Source organism: Carya illinoinensis, chromosome 1 (genome assembly GCF_018687715.1).
Source record: "Carya illinoinensis cultivar Pawnee chromosome 1, C.illinoinensisPawnee_v1, whole genome shotgun sequence".
Lineage (NCBI taxonomy): Eukaryota > Viridiplantae > Streptophyta > Magnoliopsida > Fagales > Juglandaceae > Carya > Carya illinoinensis.
The window spans coordinates 39,324,509-39,347,497 of NC_056752.1; the positions used below are offsets into that span (position 1 = coordinate 39,324,509).

The 22,989-nt window shown below is 32.9% G+C and overlaps 5 protein-coding genes across 5 annotated transcripts; all 5 read left to right on the plus strand.

Annotated features, from left to right (window-relative positions):
- Positions 1-316: 316 nt before the first annotated feature.
- On the plus strand, positions 317-1,389 carry LOC122318424 (major allergen Pru ar 1-like). Its single transcript, XM_043135752.1, has 2 exons — positions 317-581; positions 833-1,389. Exons 1-2 carry the CDS (start codon positions 398-400, stop codon positions 1,129-1,131), a joined length of 483 nt encoding a protein of 160 aa, XP_042991686.1. The 5' UTR covers positions 317-397; the 3' UTR covers positions 1,132-1,389.
- Positions 1,390-4,201: 2,812 nt separating this feature from the next.
- LOC122318429 (major allergen Pru ar 1-like) lies at positions 4,202-5,152 on the plus strand. The gene is made up of 2 exons (XM_043135765.1): positions 4,202-4,489; positions 4,609-5,152. Exons 1-2 carry the CDS (start codon positions 4,306-4,308, stop codon positions 4,905-4,907), a joined length of 483 nt encoding a protein of 160 aa, XP_042991699.1. The 5' UTR covers positions 4,202-4,305; the 3' UTR covers positions 4,908-5,152.
- Positions 5,153-9,251: 4,099 nt separating this feature from the next.
- On the plus strand, positions 9,252-10,130 carry LOC122318440 (major allergen Pru ar 1-like). Its single transcript, XM_043135792.1, has 2 exons — positions 9,252-9,515; positions 9,627-10,130. The coding sequence occupies exons 1-2, from the start codon at positions 9,332-9,334 to the stop codon at positions 9,923-9,925; spliced, it is 483 nt and encodes a 160-aa protein (XP_042991726.1). The 5' UTR covers positions 9,252-9,331; the 3' UTR covers positions 9,926-10,130.
- A 1,119-nt stretch (positions 10,131-11,249) lies between these two features.
- On the plus strand, positions 11,250-17,479 carry LOC122318433 (26S proteasome non-ATPase regulatory subunit 14 homolog). Its single transcript, XM_043135780.1, has 6 exons — positions 11,250-11,477; positions 11,771-11,948; positions 13,345-13,426; positions 15,206-15,382; positions 15,460-15,627; positions 17,039-17,479. Exons 1-6 carry the CDS (start codon positions 11,336-11,338, stop codon positions 17,228-17,230), a joined length of 939 nt encoding a protein of 312 aa, XP_042991714.1. The 5' UTR covers positions 11,250-11,335; the 3' UTR covers positions 17,231-17,479.
- A 2,106-nt stretch (positions 17,480-19,585) lies between these two features.
- LOC122318446 (major allergen Pru ar 1-like) lies at positions 19,586-20,568 on the plus strand. The gene is made up of 2 exons (XM_043135806.1): positions 19,586-19,851; positions 20,015-20,568. The coding sequence occupies exons 1-2, from the start codon at positions 19,668-19,670 to the stop codon at positions 20,311-20,313; spliced, it is 483 nt and encodes a 160-aa protein (XP_042991740.1). The 5' UTR covers positions 19,586-19,667; the 3' UTR covers positions 20,314-20,568.
- Positions 20,569-22,989: the final 2,421 nt, after the last annotated feature.

Here is a 22,989-nt window from a genome sequence, read left to right on the forward strand (position 1 = left end):
TCCATCTACAAGTTGAAAAGTTTTTTTCTTTTTGAAAAAAAAGTCTTTTTCCATACAGCAAATCATATTTATAATATGGAAATGGGTTTTTTAATGGATAATTTGCTGAGGTGCCTGCTTTCTTTGACTAAATAACAAACCATTTTCGTGGATTTAGAGAAATATTAATTGTCCTTGTCATAGTGGAGACATAAGAAAAAAAAAAAAATCAAATATAATAAAAATAATTAGTACGTATGTACTGTTTGATCCACAAGGCACATGAAGGGGCCAAGTACTAAACATTCAGCTTCAGTTTATAAATACCGGCCAACCTCAAGTAGTACTCACTCCTCATCACCAACACAAAACTTATCTCTTAATTTTACCAAATCTCGAGTCTTAGGACGTTATCATAATGGGTGTTTTCACTTACGAGACCGAGTCCACCTCCATCATCTCACCGGCTAAGTTGTTCAAGTCGTTTGTCCTTGATGCCGACAACCTCATCCCAAAGGTTGTACCTCAGGCTGTTAAAAGCACTGAAATTATTGAAGGAAATGGAGGACCCGGAACCATTAAGAAGATCACCTTTGGCGAAGGTTAATAATTAGTTTCTATTAATCTAATTATCTTCATTTGTCTACATAACCAGTATTATTTTGAAAGTACTATCCTTAATTACATTCTAGCTAGTAGCTAGGCAAAAAAAAGTCTACACAGGTACCGTATACATTATTCATATCAGGATCTTTCCCTGATCACTAAAATTATATAATTAAACATTATATTCAATACTTCCAAAAGCAGTGTCTTTCTTTAAATGTTAAAGTAAAATGGGTCCTGTTTTCAGGTAGCCAATTCAAGTATGTGAAGCACAGAATCGACGCGATTGACGAAGCAAACTGCACATATAACTACAGCGTGATTGAAGGTGATGCTCTGAGCGGGATAATCGAGAAAATCTCATACGAGATCAAGATAGTGGCTTCCCCAAATGGAGGATCCATCTTGAAGAACATCAGCCATTACCACACCAAAGGCGACCACGAGATCAAGGAAGAGCACGTTAAGGCTGGGAAAGACAAAGCTGCTGGGCTGTTCAAGGCTGTTGAGGCCTACCTCGTGGCACACCCTGATGCCTACAATTAAATTATTAATTAAGCTGCTTGTTTTTTGTGTCCCTTGGAATCGTGAGTACGTACTGCTTGTGGGTTGCATTTTGTTCATGTGCGTTTGTTTTTCAATCTAGCCAGCCGATACTACGTACTGGAATTTGGGCTTGGGATAATAAAGGATCGAGTTTGCAGTAATAGTCTAGAAATCTGCTTTGGTTTCTGTATTAATTACTTGGCTTTGTATACATATAATGAAAATCATATATGGATGTTATTTAATATTTACATGACATGAATTGTTGTCCCACGTAGTACTCTTCCATTATTATCGATCTATTCCATTACGTTAAAGATATTGAAACCTTGTTTGTCGAAACGCGCGAGCAGGCGTGTCAATGACCGACTAATATTAATTTGGGATACAAAATGAAATTCACAAAAATGATTATAAGTATTGCTGTGGTTATATATATATGGTCAGGGATATGACTGCATGCTTTCAAATCCTTTTCATCATCTTGAGAGCATTTTCATTGGCTTGGTCAAACGCGCGATAATGTTGGTCAAAATTTGAATTATTTGTATAAAAAAGATCCACATTAGATTAGGCAAATCTAAAATATTTTATACTTTTACTATAGTGATTGGCTAAATATAGCAGACTACTTTCATTCACCAAAAATTAAAATATTATTTTCTCACTCCTACACTTTCATTTCACCAATTAAAATATTAAAATATTCTATACTTTCGTTTCACCAATTAAAATATTCTACACTTTCATTTCAAATGATTAAATGACCTTTGAAAATATGTTTTTTTAATATTAATTTAATTATAATATAATTATTAATAATATTAAATTGATAGAATTATAAAATATGATAAAAATAAATTTTTTTAAACAAATATTAACTTAGTAATATTTATTATTATATAGAAAATAAATGACTAATTTAATGTGGGGATTGAATTTAGATAGAATAAATAAATATAAAAAATATTAATATTAGCTAAATTTAAAGATAAAATTGGTCAAACTAATAAGAATGCTATAAAACGTTGAGAATTTTTTTTTTTTTTGACTGAATACATAGGAATGAAAAACAAGAGGTAGAAAGGAAGACATGACAAACTAGGAAAGACATGATGTGGTGAACGGACGAAAGAGGAAGACATGATGTTAAAAAAAACATATATATAAAAAGTAAAAAAAATAAAATTCGGTGGCTGCAGAGCCACTCGATCATTATTAATGTATTTGACCTTTTCACATTGCTAAAGACGACACCATCTTTATCAAAATCAAAAGGGTTTCTAGAATTTCTGATTAAGTGAAAAGGACTTGTCTGATCAGGAAAAAAAAAGAAAAAAGAAAAAAAAAACAGAAAAAAAAAATAAAAACACACACACACAAAACAAAAAGAAAGAGAGAGATATCGATGTTTGTTGGTAAGAGGACTCAAGAGGAGGATTCATCTAGCAAAAATAGGTAAGATGAGGATTTAGATAACAAGCATTGTCAAATGAGTAAGTCTAGTTATAAATAAACAAGTACTTATGCTTAGGGCTTCTATTAAAAAAAAATGGATCATACTGAAAATAATAGATTTTTTTAACACTTTTTCAAGACGAGATTCATTTTTTTTAAACAAATTAATAGACTGTACGTGTAAAAATATTTATCTATTTAAAATTTGTATAAATTATTTCTCTTGTTAAATAATTGATGTATTCTCTCTAATATTTCCTAAGTAGGGAAAAACTCACTCTTTTATAGGCTCATACGTTTTCTCCTTGGAACCTTTTTTTCCTAGAGCATTGCCATATAATATACTCCCTTATCCCACTTTTATTCCATTTTATAATTGTGGCACTTTCCATCACTAATTATCTCGATCCTTTATTTTTTTTAAAATACGTACAAATTAGATTGATAATAAGTGTTACATCATAATGGGATAAGAATAAGATAAGTGTTCACTCTGATCGGACCAAATCCCGAATAGGTGGCTGTAGGGACTCTCTTTTTTCCTATGCAGGGCAAATCATTGTACAGTACTGGTCGATCGTGTACACTCGTACACGGATCCATATACAAATCAAAACCCTTTTCTTATGGTTTCTGTACGTAGATCTTTAATTTCTCACCATTTCAGAAATTAAACATCTTTTAGTAAAAAGGAAAGTAAAAAATTAAATGAAAGGAAATTCGTTGGACGGCGAAATATATATGCCGTCACTGTCGCTTTTAATTATGTCTTCGTTTTTATACGTACCGTATGAAAGCAACTTGTTTAAAGTCTGTTTGTGTGTGGAAATCAAGCCTCCTGTTCTTGTATTGAAAGAATATAATGTTATTGGTGGGATTTGTTGACTAGCAGCAGCCATCCTTGAATCCAAGACGTTAATTTTCAAGTCTTGGAAAATTGCAAAATGCTGCATGCAAGAGTCGTTGACATATTTAATTAATTTTTTAACCAAAAAAAAAAAAGTATTCAACTTTTTCATACTCCATATAAAACACGAAAATACCCATCAACTACATGATGGTGATGACTGAAGACATCAATCAATCTGAAACTAGTGGTTTAATTTGCTTGAAACATGCATTTAAGCATTAATTCATGTAAGAAGTACTCATAAATTAAGTTCAAACTATGAAAGTGCTAGACAAGTTTTTACCCTTATTTTCTTAATTACTGTGATCATGGTTAGCCCAAAGTACTATTTGAGCATTAAGTCATGTAGAAAGTGCTCATAATCCCTAATTGTTTTGTTCTCTTCACACATGTATATATAAGAGCTATTTACTTTAATATTCATGAGGAACACTTGATATTAGCATTAAAACATCTGGGATCAGTACTTGGGTCTTTTTTAAAATTCTTATTATAATTAAATATTTCCAGTAGGTGCTTTTCTTTGACCAATTTAAATATTCTTCTCTTAGAAAATCAGGATTCAATTTCCTAGTGGGAACACCCAAAGGAATATTTGAAACTACTCAACTTCTAGGCGTGGGATAAAGAAAAAAGGAACACTTTCATACTACTACTACAAGGTACGCCCTTGATCGGTACTCAGTACTCTATATATACCACCTCTAGTACTCATTATCTCCCAAGCTCAAAAACTCTCTAAAGGTCTATCAATCCTCATCATATATAGTACCTTTGATCACTTCCAAACTCGATCTTAGCTCAACATGGGTGTTTTCACTTATGAAACTGAGTCCACCTCTGTTATCCCACCGGCTAAGTTGTTCAAGGCCTTCATCCTTGATGCAGACAACCTCATCCCAAAGGTTGTACCTCAGGCCATTCAGGCTTCTGAAATCATTGAAGGAAATGGAGGGCCTGGAACCATCAAGAAGATTACCTTTGGCGAAGGTTCGTTTCCAGGCCATCTCGTTAATTTGTTCAGCTAGCACTACTAACATACACATTCTTTTAGCTATCATAGCCTTATATGTAAATTAATAAGTGTTTTTCTTTCCCTATGTTTTCAGGCAGCCAATTCAAGTACGTGAAGCATAAGATCGATGAAGTTGACCACACGAACTTTACATATGGCTACAGCATAATCGAGGGTGATGCTTTGAGCAACATAATCGAGAAAATCTCTTATGAGATCAAGATAGTGGCATCTCCTGATGGAGGATCCATCTTGAAGAGCATAAGCCACTACCACACCATAGGCGACCACGAGATCAAGGAAGAGCAAGTTAAGGCTGGCAAAGAAAAGGCAGCTGGTCTTTTCAAGGCTGTTGAGGGCTACCTCTTGGCACATCCTGATGCCTACAACTAAATTAAGCTTGATCGATCGATCGTGTCTGCTCAATCATAAGCAAACTTATAAGTCGTGGCTTTATGTTGTGTTTATATCAAATATTGGTTTTGGGGTTTCTGATTATATAAAAGAGGTTGCATGCAGTTGTGATCATCAGCTTTGTGATGTTGTACTAGCTAGTTGGAAGAGTTTAAATTAAGCGAATGCTGTATTTTGCTGTTGATTGAGATAATATATATTCTACGTTGCATTACTTTAATTAATACAATAGTATAATGAAAATTGTGTCTCAAAATTAATCATTTTAGTACTTGCTTATGATGGGTAAAATTAAGCGAATGCTGTATTCTAGCTGCACGTATCATGGTTTATTAACAGTAATGCATGGATTTATGAACCCTGCGGCGATAAGCTTGCATGCATGTCTTATAACCTTTTGCTCGGTAAGAAAAACAGATTTTTGCGATTAATTTATAATAATAAGAAAGATTATTAACAATCAAAATATCTATTTTTTTGTAGTGTAGGTTGCTATATAATTTTTTTTTACTTTTTAAATATAAAATTTGTCACGTAATACAAGAAAAGTACCTATTTTAGACTAGATATTTGTAATAAAATTAACTAATTTGGTACGAAAATGAATTTCTTCCGACAAAAATTTTTGTCGAAAACGATTAAAGCACAGAAGGCCAACCCTCAAAGATAAGGAAAAAAAGGGTGATAAATCCATAAAAGGACAAGACAGGGGATTGCGCCAAAAATTAATCCAAATAAAAAGATTGGTACGTATAATGTCTGGAAATATCTTTCTTAATCATCTTAAGGCGTTGAAAATAGAATATTGAGTTGTCATATTGACACTCATGTCTTAATTTATCAACATAAAATATGTTGGCCGTGTATATATATATGTCTATATATATGTCTATATATACATACACATATAGAATGTCCAAAAGACAAGTATAGTCTGTGAAAAAATGATTAATGTTCTAGATCAGAACGGCCGTCAAAACTACTTGAGCTTTGAGGTTTCTATCTGATAATATTTTATAACAAATTAAAAAAAAAATAGAGCTCGAGAAAATAAGGTAGAGGATCGAAAATTAAATAGTTTGGATTACAACTTTATTAAATTTCTGTACAAAATATAATAAATAATTCAATTTTATCAAGTCACAAAATAATAATAATATTAAAAAATATTATTTTAATAATATTTTATTCAACTTTCAACTGATTATCTCATCTCAATTCACTATCTATATCTCACCTTAATCTTAAAACCCTAACTATGGTTAAAATGGCATGCATGCATATACGCATGTGTCAAAGCCATTATAACAACGACGAATTAAGATGCATGGTTAATTACGACTTTTTCAACTTTCATGTAATATTTGAGTTAGTCTTGGATCATTAGTTATTTCTAATTTTCCATTTAATTTGTGACTAATTCACTCTATCGGGTATGTAGAAACAATACTACACCGATTTTTTTTCTCTGCAAATAAGATATTCATAAATTAACTAATGGATCTAAGATACAAGTTTGATGGGGTGGAAGTCCCATGCAGTCTTTCTAAAGTCAACACACATTATAACACAAAAAACAAAGAACAAAAGGGGTGATCGGAGCCAAAAAATTGGCTCCCACTCAATTCCCATAAGGGAAGACTATTTGGTGACGATTTTAAAATAATTTGATGAATAGATTATAAAACTGCAGCTAGAAGCCATAGTACTGAGGGTTGTGCTGCAACGTGTTGGTCTAAACTGGTCGGAAGGAACTATCATATCCACTTTTACTCGGGCCTTGGTTAGGGTAATAGGGAACATAGTGTAGCAACTGAAAACTATGATGAATCGCCAACGAGGGGACGGAACTGGCTGTAGTAGCTCGTGCAGGCCATGCACCACAACTAGAGAAAAGAGAATAGTCGAATCTAGAAGATCCGAAGTCCTTGATCTCAAAATTGTTGCCTGTGATGGTAGAAAGCTCTCCGAGGCACGGACGGGTGAATGCCACGTACAGCAGAAGTCGTGCATGAGGTGTATGAGCCGCTTGAATGGGCAGATTTCTTCCATTAGCTTGATGATAGGCAAATAGAGAAGCTGATGAAGGGGCACATGTCATCCCTAGGTCGCCGAAAAGCAACAGATTGGCAAAGTTGAACAATATTAATGGAATAAAACTAAAACAGTAAAAGAAAAAAACATAAATAACCAGAAATAAAGACCTTAGCCAGAGAGGAGGGGGTGGGAGGAGCTGTATTAAGCACCGACACCCCCCCACCCCTCCCTCCCACCCGAGCGCGAGGGGCGGTGGAAGAAAAAACTTTTTTGGTGAAACAATTTGAGAGCACTGGCAATGACTATGCATGTGCAAATTGAAGAGAAATATAATAAAAATCCCCTGTGTTGGCCTAGCCAAACTTGAAAAGTTTTACATTTCAACTACAGTAAATCTTTGGTGCTCTCCATCTATGGCCAGGCACTATACAAGGATTAAGTATTATTTTATCATTTCTTTATCAACATGTTGCTCACTTTCCCCCGGTTTGTAGATTGTTGTTCTTTTGATAAAAGCATTGGGTTGGATCGCATGCATGCTATTAATTAATTAGCTTTTGAGTATTGGATAAATTAGCATTATAATTTTTATGTAAAAATTATGCTCACAAACCAGCACAGACAAACACAGATCATGCATGAATTTTTACAAAGTAGGCATAGATTAGATCACAGACCAGAAATTTATGTATATATAATTGTTAGGTAAATGGTTGATAAAATAGATTTATTGAATAATTACATTGAGGGAAAAAATAGTTGAAAAATAATAATTTTATTTTTTAATAAAGTTATTAATTAATATATGAAGTGTATTTGTAAAAAATTACAAAAAACATTTACAAATATTATTTGGAGTTTAGGATTAATTATATTATATTATCTAAAATGAAAAATAATATTATATTATTATTTAGAGTTTAAGATAATTAGTCTAATATGGAGTAATTTAATTAGAAATATATATTATAGTTAAAAGATTATAGGAAATGCTACGAGCGCTGGTGGAAAACTATGCTGGAGAGAGAGAGAGAGACAGCCTTGTTTGACCTTTCTTCGTACTACACGGATTTCATTGCGAAAAATATGGGTATCTTTGAGTTATGAAGCAAGTAGATTACTAGTATTTAGAGCACTCTTAATGAATCTTGTAAAATATATATTTTTTAAAATATTCTTAAAATACTAATTCATTAGATTTTGTATTTTAAAAATATTATACATTTTGCTACAGTAATATCTCTATATGTAGATGATCCTATTCATTAAATATAAATATTTTTAATTATTTTTTCTTTCCTCATGTGATTTCTCATTTTTTCTTTATGTGTAAATATTTTTAAAAATATTTGAAATGAATACAAAAAAAAAAAAAATATAATATTTAAATAATATGAAGAAAAAATAGATAAATTAATATATGATATATTGTAAAAATTAATATATAAAATTAAAAAAATAAATTTTAATAATATATTTTAAAAGATAAGATAAAGAAATTATTGGAAAAATATAGAAACTTTTCCTTTTTAAATAGGATCCATATTTTTATAGAAAACATGAAATCTGCCTATTTAAAACTTGTACTCATTACTCTTTTAAATTATGCATAGGTGGTTGTTTATACGAACAGTGCTCACATTCATGATAAACTAAACACATATATAAGTCACAAAAACTTCGCTCAAAAAATAGGTGGAACAAGTTATAAACTAGCAAATCTCATGTTCCTTGCTTTTTGTTTATTTTTATTTTTTTTTTATTTTTTAAAGAGTAATGCTATATACAATCGTGAAATGTGTAAGTGCTATGCAGTCATTTTAATTAAAAATAAGGTCCACTATAAAAAATTAACTTTCTTTTCATATGAATCACGTATTTATTTAATTTTTTCAAAGTGCTTGCACGACGTTTGCACACTCACGGCTGTAAATATCATTTCTCTCCAATAAAAACATCATATGCAGTTATTTTTATGTAGTTTTTGCACATTCTATTAATGTGATTAGTTGCGTCACTTTTTTTAATATAATATAATTATTTTATCCAATCACATCTGTAAAGTGTGTGAAAAATACGTAAAAGCGATGAGTTTTGCTATGTATAAGTAAAGTCGCATACTAATCTGTATATCAATATTAATTTATTCATATTCAAAATTTAAATTAGTACTATTTTCAATAAAATATACTTTTTAACTAATCACATTAAATTAATATACATATTAGTGTACAGTTATACTTATAATTATATTTTTCCGTCTATAAATATCAACCTGATCTAGTACTCATATCTTCCAAGCTCAAAACCTCTCTAAAGCTCAACAACTCCTGATCTCTAACTTTTTTCCAATCTCTTAGCTAATCATGGGTGTCTTCACTTATGAAACAGAGACTACCTCAGTTATTCCACCGGCTAAGCTGTTCAAGGCCTTTGTCCTCGATGGTGACAACCTTGTTCCAAAAGTTGTACCTCAAGCCATCAAGAGTACTGAAATAATTGAAGGAGATGGAGGGCCAGGAACCATCAAGAAGATCAACTTCGGTGAAGGTTGGTTTCTAGCGTTCATTTTTTTAGATAGTACTCTTTCTCACTTTTGGCCATGCATCATGAGGATTATATAAAAGGAGCAATAACTCTTGGGCATGCAATATTTTACAGGTAGCCAGTTCAAGTATGTGAAGCACAAGATCGATGCGATTGACCACGCAAACTTATCTTACGGCTACAGCGTGATTGAGGGCGATGCTCTGGGGGATGTTCTCGAGAAAATCTCTTACGAGATCAAGATAGTGGCTTCCCCTGATGGAGGATCCATCTTGAAGAGCACCAGCCACTACCACATCAAAGGCAACCACGAGATCAAGGCTGAGGAAGTTAAGGCTGGCAAAGAAAAGGCAGCTGGCCTTTTTAAGGCTATTGAGGAGTACCTCTTGGCACACCCTGATGCCTACAACTAAATCAAAAGCTTGTCTTCGTCTGTACCTCTGGCTTTCAAGTTGTTTTTTGCGCGCGCAGTCTAACTAGTCTTGGCTAGCTAAATAATGGAGTTTGCTGCTGTGATCTGTATGTTTGCTTTCTTATGATGTTCTAGCTGATAATAGAGAACAGTGAATGTTATAAGATTCCATACAAGCGTTATGAAGAAAGATGAACCGTACTATACTTGCAGAGTACTGGCTCCAATTTCCCAATAGTTGCCAATTAAAAAAAATGATCAATTCTCTTCATATTTAAGGCTTAATCTTTTGGGATCATCCAAAGAAATTGAAGCATTCCATAGCTTCAAGAAACAGAAAATCTTCCATTTTGTGATCATCTGGTTCGAGTTAATTGTGCAGGACTCGTGCACTGAGGTTGAGGCAGTGTTCTATATTTTTCCCATACAAACTAAATATAACTCTCAGAAGAAGGAAAAAACAATATGAATTTTTGTGTTTGGACAGCCATTTCAAGTCCAAATGAATGTATCCATCCGAGCTATTAGCAGTGAAGTAGATGGTGTTGTCGACAGTCACGACTTGCAAGACAAGGTCGATGCAGTAGTAGTAGGATAAGGGAAGAATATTCTCAGCTTATAATTGGACCCAGCATTTGACAATAACTTATAATAAGTCAAATGTCCATTAATAATTGTCGGTTGAAGCATTAGAACTTTTATAGGTAATTACATGATAAACCATAGCTACAGTGTATTTTGGGTTCAAGTTCCATTGAAAACACTAAAGTCTTTGTATATAAACAAATGGTAAGTAATGGTAGCAATAATCGAAAAAGGATCATAAAATCAAAGTAAAGACCAAAGCAAAGGCAGCTGATCATGATGTGTAAGACTTCCGTGACTCTTAAGGGAAGGGTGGAGATCTTTTATAGTCATATTCTTGTAGATCTCAGACGTCCATTGGCAGGCGTGAAACTCACTTCAAAGAATAGAGCACAAGAGGTTCTTTCGTCGGTGACGTGACCTTAGGAGACTTGTTGTAGCAAGGAAAAGGAAAAGCTTAGAGATATTATAAAATCTATAACAAAAAATGCTCTCTTTTGAAAAAAAAAAAATAAAGAAGAGTAGATAAAAAATAAATTATAAAAGTCATTTTTCATTCCGACATGCATATATACATACATAATCCATTTTAAAGGAAGCATGTGGATCATAAAGGACTAGTGTGGGCTTATAATGGTGGGTTTCGGGGTCAGCCCAAGCCGGTCCTTTCTGCTCAAAATCAGGGGTCTATAAGCTAGGCCTAGGCCCAGTCCGGTAACTATAAATTAGCTTAGCGCTTCTTCCTGCACTTCAGTTCGCTGTGTCCGGAAAAATTTTCCCGAAGCAAGCTGAATTCTTGCTCAGAAAGAAACCGGAAAGATCAGATATGTCCGGCATGGAGAGGTTGCAGCGAATGTTCGCCGGTGCAGGCGGTGCTTTGGGGCATCCGCCGCCGGACTCTCCCACCCTCGATTCGTCCGAGCAGGTCTATATCTCTTCCCTCGCGCTCCTAAAAATGCTCAAGCACGGTACATCTCTCTCTCTCTCTCTCTCATATTTTTTTTCTTGGATTTTATTTCGGATTTAATTTATATTTTCCGTAATCTTGATTGGTTCAAAACTCTAATCGGAATACGTTAGGCTTTTGTTCTTTTCTGGCGTTATTTTTTTGAAGTGGAATCTAAACGCCTGGGATTTCTGATTTTCAATTCTAGGGTTTCGACGGAATTAGCTTTAGCTTTAGCTTTTGGGCCTATTTGGGATATTTAAGGTCTGGTTGTTGTTGCATTTTTAATAATTTTGGATTGGATGTGAATGATAGGAAGAGCTGGTGTTCCCATGGAGGTGATGGGTTTGATGCTGGGAGAGTTTGTGGATGAGTACACTGTTCGTGTTGTGGATGTCTTTGCAATGCCACAGAGCGGTACTGGGGTTAGCGTTGAGGCCGTTGATCACGTCTTCCAGACTAACATGCTCGATATGCTTAAACAGACCGGACGGTATTTGATTTTTGAGAGCTGTGTAGTATTTAGATGTACATATTGAAAATTGGATTATTCCAGTTAATTGTGCGTATGACTTGACATGTGCTTGATTGTTACTATGTTGCTTATGCGTGGAGTACACAAGAAAAATGACGGTGGCCATTGTGATTTTTGTTTCTTATGGGACTTGGTGTTGAATCGTCATTGATACTTAATTTTTTATGAACAATTTCTAAATTCAATTAAAATATTAAAAGACAAATGGTTTGTGTAAAAACCCCCGTTTGCATAATGTTTAGGGATTGGTAGGGGTATTTGTGCTTGCTTCATGGATTTTCTTTTCATTGGTTTTCTAGCACTCTTTCTTGGCTGATCGTGTCTCTGACTATGGAACCTATACATCTTAAATACCATTGCCATGATCTTGACTTGCAAAAAGATTAGTATAAACTAGGGGTGACAATTTATTACATGAACCGTTAACCCAACACGAACACGACACGATAATAGCGGGTTAGGGTTTAATCTTAATGGGTTCTGGTCAAAACGGGTTGACCCGTTAAGATACTATTGCTTAACGGGTTGATAACGGGTGAACCCGTTATGACACGTTAAGAAAGTTAAAATTACAATTATACCCTTCTACCCAAAAGTAAAATTGTTAAGAGTTTTAATTTCGATATTTTTATTGTTTAGATTGTAATTTTAGACTTGTAGTTAGTTTTATGATTTTTATAGATATTGTGATTTTAACATTTACAGAAAATTATGTTAAATTTAATTAAGTCAAACAGGTTAATTTTAGGTCTATTCAACTCATTTACATAAACAATTTGAAACGGATCGTATCGTGTCATGTCAACCTATTTAGTAATATTCACTAATGGGTCAAAAACGGGTTGACACGACACGACACGACACGTTATGTTAATGGGTCATGTTAGGGTTTGAGATTTTGATACGATAAGGTTAACGGATCGGGTTAGGGTTTATTTATATAGTATAATATACATGTTTTGACACGACACGAACACGACCCGTTAACATGATTTGACACCCCTAGTATAAACTGGAAAAGGCTGAGAGATTGGAAGCTTATAGACTTCACTCCCACAACCTTTGAAACTAATCAACTAGAGTTATCATTTTTACAAGAGTAATTGACGGAAAGGGTGTTAAGGAGCTCTTTTGTGTGTGTTTTCGCATCCCTCTATGGGGATTCAAATCAATGCTTAAGATGGGATATTTGTATGAATTCTTCCAATTCCAAAATCAGGTTTTTGCTTTAGATTTTGATTTCTGATATCAAAGCTTCCATGTTTAACATGTTTATATAGATGATATCCTTTCTTTATTTCACTTTTGTTTTGTTTTTCTGACTTTCTTACTTTTCTTTTCCTTGGTATTCCAGGCCCGAGATGGTTGTTGGGTGGTACCATTCACATCCTGGATTTGGATGTTGGCTCTCTGGAGTCGACATTAATACACAGCAGGTTGCACGGTTTTTTCTTTTGCATTTCTTTTTCTTGTTTTCTTAAGTTTATTTTTGTTCTTTTATCTTCCATTTTATACTCTGTAACATCTTGGATTTAGTGTGGGAGGATGGTGAATGAGATTGCACATTGACTAGGAGGATTTTTTTTTTGCAATATAATTATTACTAGCGATTCCAATCGTAACCTTGCTGGTGTTTTTGGAATATGAGGCCAGATGTGACTTAAGCTTTCCTTGGGTTGTTACTTACTCTAACCTATATTGAAATTTTATTCTTTATGGTAGCAATAAACATTTTGTGACAGAAAATTTGTATGTTTTAATAAAAGCAAGGGCATGTTTATCTCGATTATGAAAAGACTATCTAAATGTCTTATTTTTTCTCACTTATAAAAAAAAAAAAATGTCTTATTTTTTCTCTGCTAACAAGTTTTGTACATCAGCAGTTCCCTTTAACTTTTTGTGCTAATCGCTTCTCACTTATGTATTTTCTTTGGCCTTCCCCCCGCCCTTTCTCAAGTAACAGAAAAATGCATGTATTTTTGTTAGTCTTTGTCTGGTAACTTTTTTTTTTTTATAAGTTGTCAGGTTAACTTTTTTAGAAAACTTTGAGATAATTTCTATGTTAATTTGCTTTCAAGGATGGTATTGAAGATTCCAAAGGATTGTTATGACTCATGAAAATTTACCTTCATTGATGAGTTTTTTTAAAGAAATTTTTTTCAATTTACAACTATAATAATCGTTTTAAAAAATGGACTGTTGGACCTGATCAACTGTGACCTATTGCCTAAAACATCTTCTCGACCATGGCTCCCTTCCTAACCCTCTTCCTATCTCTCTGCTCCCTTCACCACTGCTCTACCTTACTGGTTCTTTAATTGTTTACCCCTCCCTTTGGTTCTCCCTGCCTCCATTGGATGAAATTCTAACTCCACATATTTCCTCCCCTTCATTATGTCACCGTCTCTTAGCTCCATCTGCTGTTGCCTACCTCTCCTTTCCTGGAAACCCCCCACACCTCTGCCCCCCTTGGCCGAGCCTTTTCCTTCCAATGCTGTTGATTTCAAATTAGATATGTAGTTTTTTTTTTCTTTTTCTTTTTATTTTATTCTTTTTTTTTTGGGTGTTTTTGGGGGGGGGGGGGGGGGGGGGGGGTGTTGGCATGATTGCTAGTTAGACTTTTCTTCGATATAAGAAGAGGATGGATAAATGGAAATGGGTGACCTTGGTTAAGCGACATTCCTAGGAGAATGAATGTGTGGAACACACCTTTTTTGTTCAAAATGGTGATATTTTCTTAGTTTTTTATTAGTTTATATGTTGCACTATTTAGCTTAAGTAAGAGATGTTGTGGCGAAGTTGATATTAATGGTTACTTTTGGAGTAATATTGTTTCAATGCTGAACTAAATTGATTATTCTGAAGTACAATTGTATTTGGAGTAATATTATTTTTTGATTAGTTACTTTAGTAATTATTATCTTGATTACTTGTAAAAAAAATCTTTGATGTCTAGCTCTGACCTCAGTCGATCCGTTGGTCGGACATCTGCAGCTTGAAACTTCTACCTTCCAGTTCTCTCTCAATAGTTAGGTTTTTAACACATTGATTAGGAGCTACTTAACCAAAAAAAGTACACGTGGACTTGCAACAATTCACGTCTATTTTTCTTTTCTTTTCTTTTTTCCATTTGTTTTATTGGATGGGGTTAGCTTGTCTTTCATTATCATCCTCATCAAAAAACTTCATATGCTCAAATTTGTTATCTTCTGCAGAGTTTTGAAGCTTTAAATCAACGAGCTGTGGCTGTGGTTGTGGATCCAATTCAGAGTGTGAAAGGGAAAGTAGTGATTGATGCATTTCGTCTGATTAACCCACAAACTATGATGCTTGGCCAAGAGCCACGACAGACAACGTCCAACCTTGGGCATCTTAATAAACCATCCATCCAAGTGAGTGTGGATCTAGTAGTCTGGTTGTTCTTGTACAATTCAGCCTTTTGACCTACTTTGATGCATTCTATTTGCAGGCATTGATCCATGGGTTGAATCGGCATTATTACTCAATAGCAATTAATTACAGGAAGAATGAACTTGAGGAGAAGATGTTGCTTAACCTTCACAAGAAGAAATGGACTGATGGCTTAACACTTAAGCGATTTGACACCCATTCTAAAACTAATGAGCAGACTGTTCAGGTGAGTGAAGGTCTAAGGAATGGCGTTGGCAAAAGTGTGCTTGACTTTAAAGTGTTTTACCAAAAACAAAGCACGTGTGCAAAAGGCCACATTAAAGTGTGTTTTTTGGCTCCATTTCTGGTGGGCTTAAAGCGCAAACAACATGCTTTTTTGAATTTTTTTAATATGTACTTATTGTAAATGAGAAAAAAATGAGAGAAGATATAGAATATATCAATTATTAAGAAAGAAGACAAGACAAAAGGAATTTTCCCTCTCTTGACCACACAACAACACCCACTTCTTGGCATATCTCTCTCTTTGCTTATTTTTCTCCCCGCACTTCTATATTCCTTGGACTCTCCTGAAATCCATCTGTGACTTTTAAAACCAAATCATGATTCATACACTTTCCGTCTCTCAAATTTTCAAAGGCATCTGATCTGACAAATACCAACCCTTTAAAATTTCCTATTCATTACTATTTCTCTTTTACCATTATTATTTATCTCTTAGAAAAAACTAAAATTCGAGAAATTAATGTATGGGTGTGTAGGAGTGGTGATTGCTGACAATTTGTTAATATTAACTTGTTGGCTTATCATAAATTCATTCCCGCATTAGACAATTTTTATGATACCAAATTTATTTATGTCTTTTTTGGATAATTTATTCTTTTTTTTTAGCTATTATTTTACAGAACGAATTACATTTATGATAAATAAATAAATAAATGCAAAAGGATGTCATGGATTGTCAGTGTTCAATCTTCTCTTTATTGTAGAGCAAGGTTGACACTTTATTCATCAAAAGCACTTCCCATAAAATATTGCATAATACTTCAACAAATATACTTAATATCTTGTTTTTAAACCTTGGAAGGGTATAGACAGAAAGGTCCTTGCCATGCTGTCTTCCACTATAATACTATCTTACCACAGGCCATATTGCTGTGTTACTTGTTTTGGTTTGAAGCTTTCCTTAAATTACCTGAGGTGTACTTGCGTGAACTCTTTACTAAGAGCTTGTGCATCCTTGAGGTTAGTCAGGACTTTGTCCTGGACACCCGGTGGCAATTAAAAAAAATAAAAAAACTTGTTCTGGCTTAGGAGTTCTGGACTTTATCTATGGGAATATGATTATCTTGTTCACCCCCTGCTGTTGCATATGCTAACCTGTACCCATAAACGGTGTGTTTATTGATACTAAAGCAGTGATTTAAAGGGAGTGACAGCTATATTTTAGGAAAAACATATTGATTTGCTACATTGACATTGGCACAGCATTCTTGCGGTGGGAATGACCTTCAGATATGAGCTGATTTTGACCTCCCCACCTTTCACGATTGTGGATTTTGATTGATATATATGTACAGATACTTGATATATAGTCTACTATTATCTGATTATGATTTTTGTTTTGGCATGTGCAGGAGATGCTTAACTTAGCTATTAAATACAACAAGGCAGTGCAGGAGGAAGATGAGCTGCCACCCGAAAAGCTTGCAATAGCAAATGTGGGAAGGCAGGATGCAAAGAAGCACCTTGAAGAACATGTCTCAAACTTGATGTCGTCAAATATAATTCAAACTCTGGGAACTATGCTTGATACAGTTGTGTTCTAGAGTCCAGTGTTTCAAATCCAAGCCTTCATTATCATCTAGGAGGCGTTCTTTCTTGAAATGGGTACGTTCTTTCTTGAACTTTTTGGCAATCAGTTGTGTCATTGCTAGAAGGATCTGTACTGCTTAGTAGAACTGAAAGGGCAACAAAGTGATTTGCGCTTGTTTTAGCACTACATGATTTATGATTTTCTGGCATCTCTGTTACTCTGTATCAGTTGTACTTTAAACATATTTGATCAGATTTCTTAATTTGGTGCTGCCTAGAAGTTTTTTACTCTTATTAGAAGTCTGTTAGAAAAGGACTCGATCTGTCCTCTAAAATATGGATCTCTGAAACCTTAAAAAAAAAAAAAATGTAGAACTCCTTTCCCTCACTTGGTAAAACAAGAGAAGGTACACGTACTAGAGGTGGGCACCCAACCCCTTTAGGTCGGTGGTGGGACAACGGTGAAGGTGCGAGATCTTGAACTACATCACAAGATGTAATAACTAATAAGGCTAGGGTGTCAGATTTAATGGTTGCCTGGTACCCTGCCGCTACATTGGTTAACCTGGGTCGTGAAAGAAATAATATGATGGCACGGCTGTCACCACCTTTTCCGGCTATTTATGAATGATGTGTCATCTTGGTCCTAAGCTTCCTGACTCTTTCCTGTCTGTTTCAAAGCTTACAAGTTTGGATACAGATCCTTATAGATTTTGAACTATTGGGCATAGAGCAAGAGAGAGATAAATACAAGAACGTGTCTTATAGCTTTTTATTGGGCAGCTAATGCTATTTGGAAAATTCACTCCGATATTTTATAAATATTATGAAGTCTACTTTATATGTTTATTTCTTTTTCTCACTAGATCCTAAAGGTCAAGTTCAAGTTGCACCCACGTAAAATATATATCGAAGCCGAAGGCAAATTGCATTGCAGACAGACATTGTGGAATATATATATATTTATATATATTGTGGGACAGCCATTTAGATTTGTGAAAATTGCATTTTGGCAACGACTTTTGTAATTGGGCTAAGCTAATTATATGAGCGTACAGTTTTGCCGTCTGGGGATGGATTTTGATATCCGTGGAATACTTGTGAATCTGTGATTCAAATCTCATTGGGCCCGAAGTCACAAAAAAAGAATAAAAAAAACCATTATCGAATTTTCAGGCTTTTATTTTTACTTTATAGTTTTCCTCCTTTCCCCGGTGGCATTTAATGAGCATCAGAGCAATAAATTATAAGATCATTTTGCAATACAAGGAGTCGGTCGCTTTGTACGCCATTTTGAGTTTTTTTTTTTCAACATAATGAGAAGTATCCGCCGCCCCACATTCAAGTTATCACGATCAAGTCTATCTGCCAAATATGTTATCGTTTTATTTTATCCACAGTTAAGATAAATTTTAAAAACAGATACACATACTGCGTGAGTTTTACCATATTTATTTATGCTTTCAGTTTTGGGACAATATTAAATATTTAATAAATATTATAAAATTTACATTATGTGTTTATCTTATTCCTAATTTAAATTTTGAAATTTATATAAAATTTTAGAGAATCTCGATGCCATGAACGCATTCGAGTGAGGCTTTTTGGATCGATTGATTTCGTAAGATATAATGCATATTTCATGTTTGTTAAGAAATGTTTGATAATATAGTTTTGCTACATACAAGTAAAGTTACGTACTAATCTGCATATCAATACTGATTCATTCATACTTAAAATTTAAATTAATATTATTTTTAATAAAATTTATTTTTTGACCAATCACATCAAATTAATGCACAGATTAATGCATAATTATACTTGTAATTATATATATATTTTTTGATAATAGAGGTTTTATAGGCACTTGATACGAGTTAATTGCACAAAAAAGAAATGAAAAGAGAAGAAAAGAGAATAGCTGCATTTGGATGTTGAGTTGAGATAAAAATTAAAAGTTAAATAAAATATTGTTAGAATATTATTTTTAATATTATTATTATTTTATAATTTGAAAAAATTGAATTTTTTATTATATTTTATGTTAAAATTTAAAAAAAATTATAATAATTAAATAAAATGAATTGAGATGAATTTGAAAACCAAACTGGAGATCATAATTAATGAGCCATGCAAATACAGGTGGGTATGCATATAATCGGATAAAATGAAGGTTCTCTTGGTAAGAAAGCGGTGCATGCTGTTGCGTTTGGTAGCACATAGTATCAGCAACTTCTCATGATAGAGACAGCTACCAACATTATTCAACTAAATATGGCTAAAGTAATTAGTCGAAGCCATAGGACACAGCTAGGGAACGTAAACTTGCACAATTCCTGTCCTCTCGATCTATAAATATATCCCTAGTCTACACCTTCTCTCTCACTCCAAACTTCCAGTCCAAAAGTGTTTACTTGTTTTCTAGCTTTTCATCTCCAAGCTGTAAAGATCATGGGTGTTGTATCTCTAACTGATAAGTTCACTAGCCCCGTCCCGGCAGCAAAGCTGTTCAAGGCCTTGATCCTTGATGCTGACAACCTCCTCCCCAAGCTCATGCCCCAGGCCATCAAGAGTGTCGAGATAGTTGAAGGCAATGGAGGGCCTGGAACCATTAAGAAGCTGACCTTTGCTGAAGGCAAGCAAGCTAGTTGCATCTTACAGTAACTTTCATTATGCTTATATATAATTTAGGACATGAACTGAATAAATGGTTTTATGTCGTCTTTCTATTCAAAGAATGGTTGAATCATTAAACCCGTTTTTTCTTTTTTTAATCAGTTTACTGTCTATCTATGCAGGTGCACACATCAAGTACGTGAAGCATAGGATCGATGCAGTAGATGAAGAGAAATTAACATATAGTTACACATTGATTGAGGGTGATGATTTGCTGGACAAGATCGAATCAGTTTCTTATGAGATTAAGTTTGAGGCCACTCCTGATGGGGGATGCAAAGGTACAGATGTCAGCAAGTATCATCCAAAACCAGGGGTCCAGATCGATGAAGAGGAAGCGAAGGCAGGCAAGCAAAAGGCCATGGCTGTTTTCAAGGTTGTGGAAGCATATCTCTTGGCCAATCCTGAAGCCTATGCTTAATTTTTCAATATCTTTCATTATCATATATACATGATCATGATCATGATCATGGATTGATTAAGTAGTACTGTGATTTCTATATATGTTTTTGCTTTGTGGCGCCAGATGTACTGTTGATCACCTGCGTATGTGGCACAATAGTACATAAGAACTTCTGCGCTGAAAAATTCGACTTATGTACAACTGCGAAATAAAATAAAAAATGGGGAAATATTCCTATAATATATATATATATAGCTTGAACAGTTTTTGGAATCTCATTCTATCAAAAGAGATAAAAATGACAGATATAAAAGAAAGATGTGCGTCATATATGGGATAAAAAAACATGCATTATTATTATTATTATTATTATTATTATTATTATTTTTAATTTCCTTTATCCCATTTATTATCTCTATGTGATGAGGTTCTTACCTGGTCGATCGATACTTGAGGTAAAATGCTAGATTAACCCATGAGTTTTCCGGCCCATTAATCTTAGTACAATTTATGCATTTTATTTTATTTTCTAATTTTTTTATTTATTGATTAAAAAAATAACTATTAGTAAAGTTATATATATTTTTAATAATAAAATATTTTAAAATAATATTTTAAAACAATCAAAAACAGAAAAATAAAAAAGGTGGGTCTACAGCCAGCGCTAGGCCTCCTGGGGCTCTAGTTATGCCAAAATATTTTTTTTTACATTATTTTTTGAACACTTTTAAATATTTTTTTAAAAAGAAAACATTCACACCAGTGGGAGAGTCAGGAATTTATTTGACGGGGAGCCAAATAAAACTAGAATAATATACATAAAATATTTTTTATTTTATTTTTATATAATTTTTTTTACGATGTATAATAATCTGATAGGAAGATTATAATAAAAATAAAATACGTTTAATACAACTTATGTATTAAAAAAATATTTGATGTCAAGAATAATATATCATTGAAATAATAGAAAGACATTCATACAAATATATTAAACAAAAAAAATAGTGTCTAAAATTATAACTTGAGTTCTTTTAAACAAACAAAATCATCAAGTATTGAATTTAAATCAAAATTCTTAACTATTTCTCTTTCAATATAGACAATGGAAATAGGTTAGAAATACTAGTAGTTATAGTTAGAATTTTTTTTTTATAATAAAAATGATGTATTTTATTTTATATGAGATGTATTTTATTTATTTTATTTTTATATCAGATTAAATTTTATGAATGGGCTAAAATAATTTTTAGGGAAGGGGCCAATACATAATAAATTAATATTATTTTATTAAATTAAAAAAATTAACATATATATATATTTTTAAATTTGTAGGGGGGCCATGGCCCCCTCCTGCCCCAATGTGGCTCCGCCACTGATTCACACTATTATTAAACAATATTGTCCTAATCACTAAGTTAATTTCCAATATTACGATGTCAACATAATATTAAAACTAGCTTCGATTCGCACGTACGTACAGTTCGTATCATTTATAAAATATTTTTCCGAATCTTTTATATAATTCAGTTTTAAGATAGGAAGTATTTTTATAAAATAATATTATTTTACAGAAATATTCTTAATTATAAACATATTAAATAAAAAATTCTACATGTATACTTAGTTATTCCCGTTTGATTTCACAGATAGTATCATCTTATCTAAAATATTATCTTAACATCCAAACACAAATAATTTTTTATTTCAAATTTCAACTTTTCAACTTTTTAATCCAATCATTACAATTTTTTAAATTTTTAAATAAAACATAAAAAATAATTTAATTTTTTTAAATTTTAAAATAAAAATGATATTAAAAATATTATTATAACAATAATTTAACTTTATAGTATTTTTATTCAAAATTGTCTCTCATTTTTTAAAACTCCATAATATATCTTAATTTAAACTATTTTACTATTATTTACAAATTAGCTTATTATTACTCATAAAATTTTCATTTTACTTCATCTATGTAACAACGAGGCTTTAGTACTTTTCTTTAAAGGGTGCTGCTAATGTGCTGCTCAGTGGCGACCATTGGGTGTGTCTACTGTTACAAATTGTATATTTTAATTTTTTTATATTTTTTAAATATCTTTAAAAATAAAAAATTTATCAATATATTAAAAATTATTTTCTTAATTATTAAGAAAAAAAATTAAATATATGGAAGTAACAAACTCATGGCCACACAGTCATTTTCCTTCTTTAAAAACTACGCCAAACCGCTAGCTGTCTCAAATAAATCACTTGTCGGCTGATTATTGTTTTCTTTTACTTTTACATTTACATTGTATGTCCTAAATTATCAATTGTAAAATTTTAAGATTCGAGTTTGCAATATTTAAAATTTGAGACCTCTAACTAATTTTCCGTTAAGTTCTTGACGCATATAACAACATAATAAAAAATCAAAATTAATACAATCTTATTAAAAAAAGAAGAAGAAGAAGAAGAAGAAGAAGAAGAAACAAACAAGAAGAAATTACCCTCCATGACCACTGCCGGCCGGGTGGTGGCCTAACTATCGGCCTGCAAGTTTTTCTAATGCATGCAATACGAAATTAGAAGCCAACCTAGCTAGCATGCAGCTAATTCTCTTAATAACCATCATTAATAATTAGCTGGTTCATTATGGAAGCTACTGACATATCTATTGATCATGCATAATCTACACATGAAAAAGGC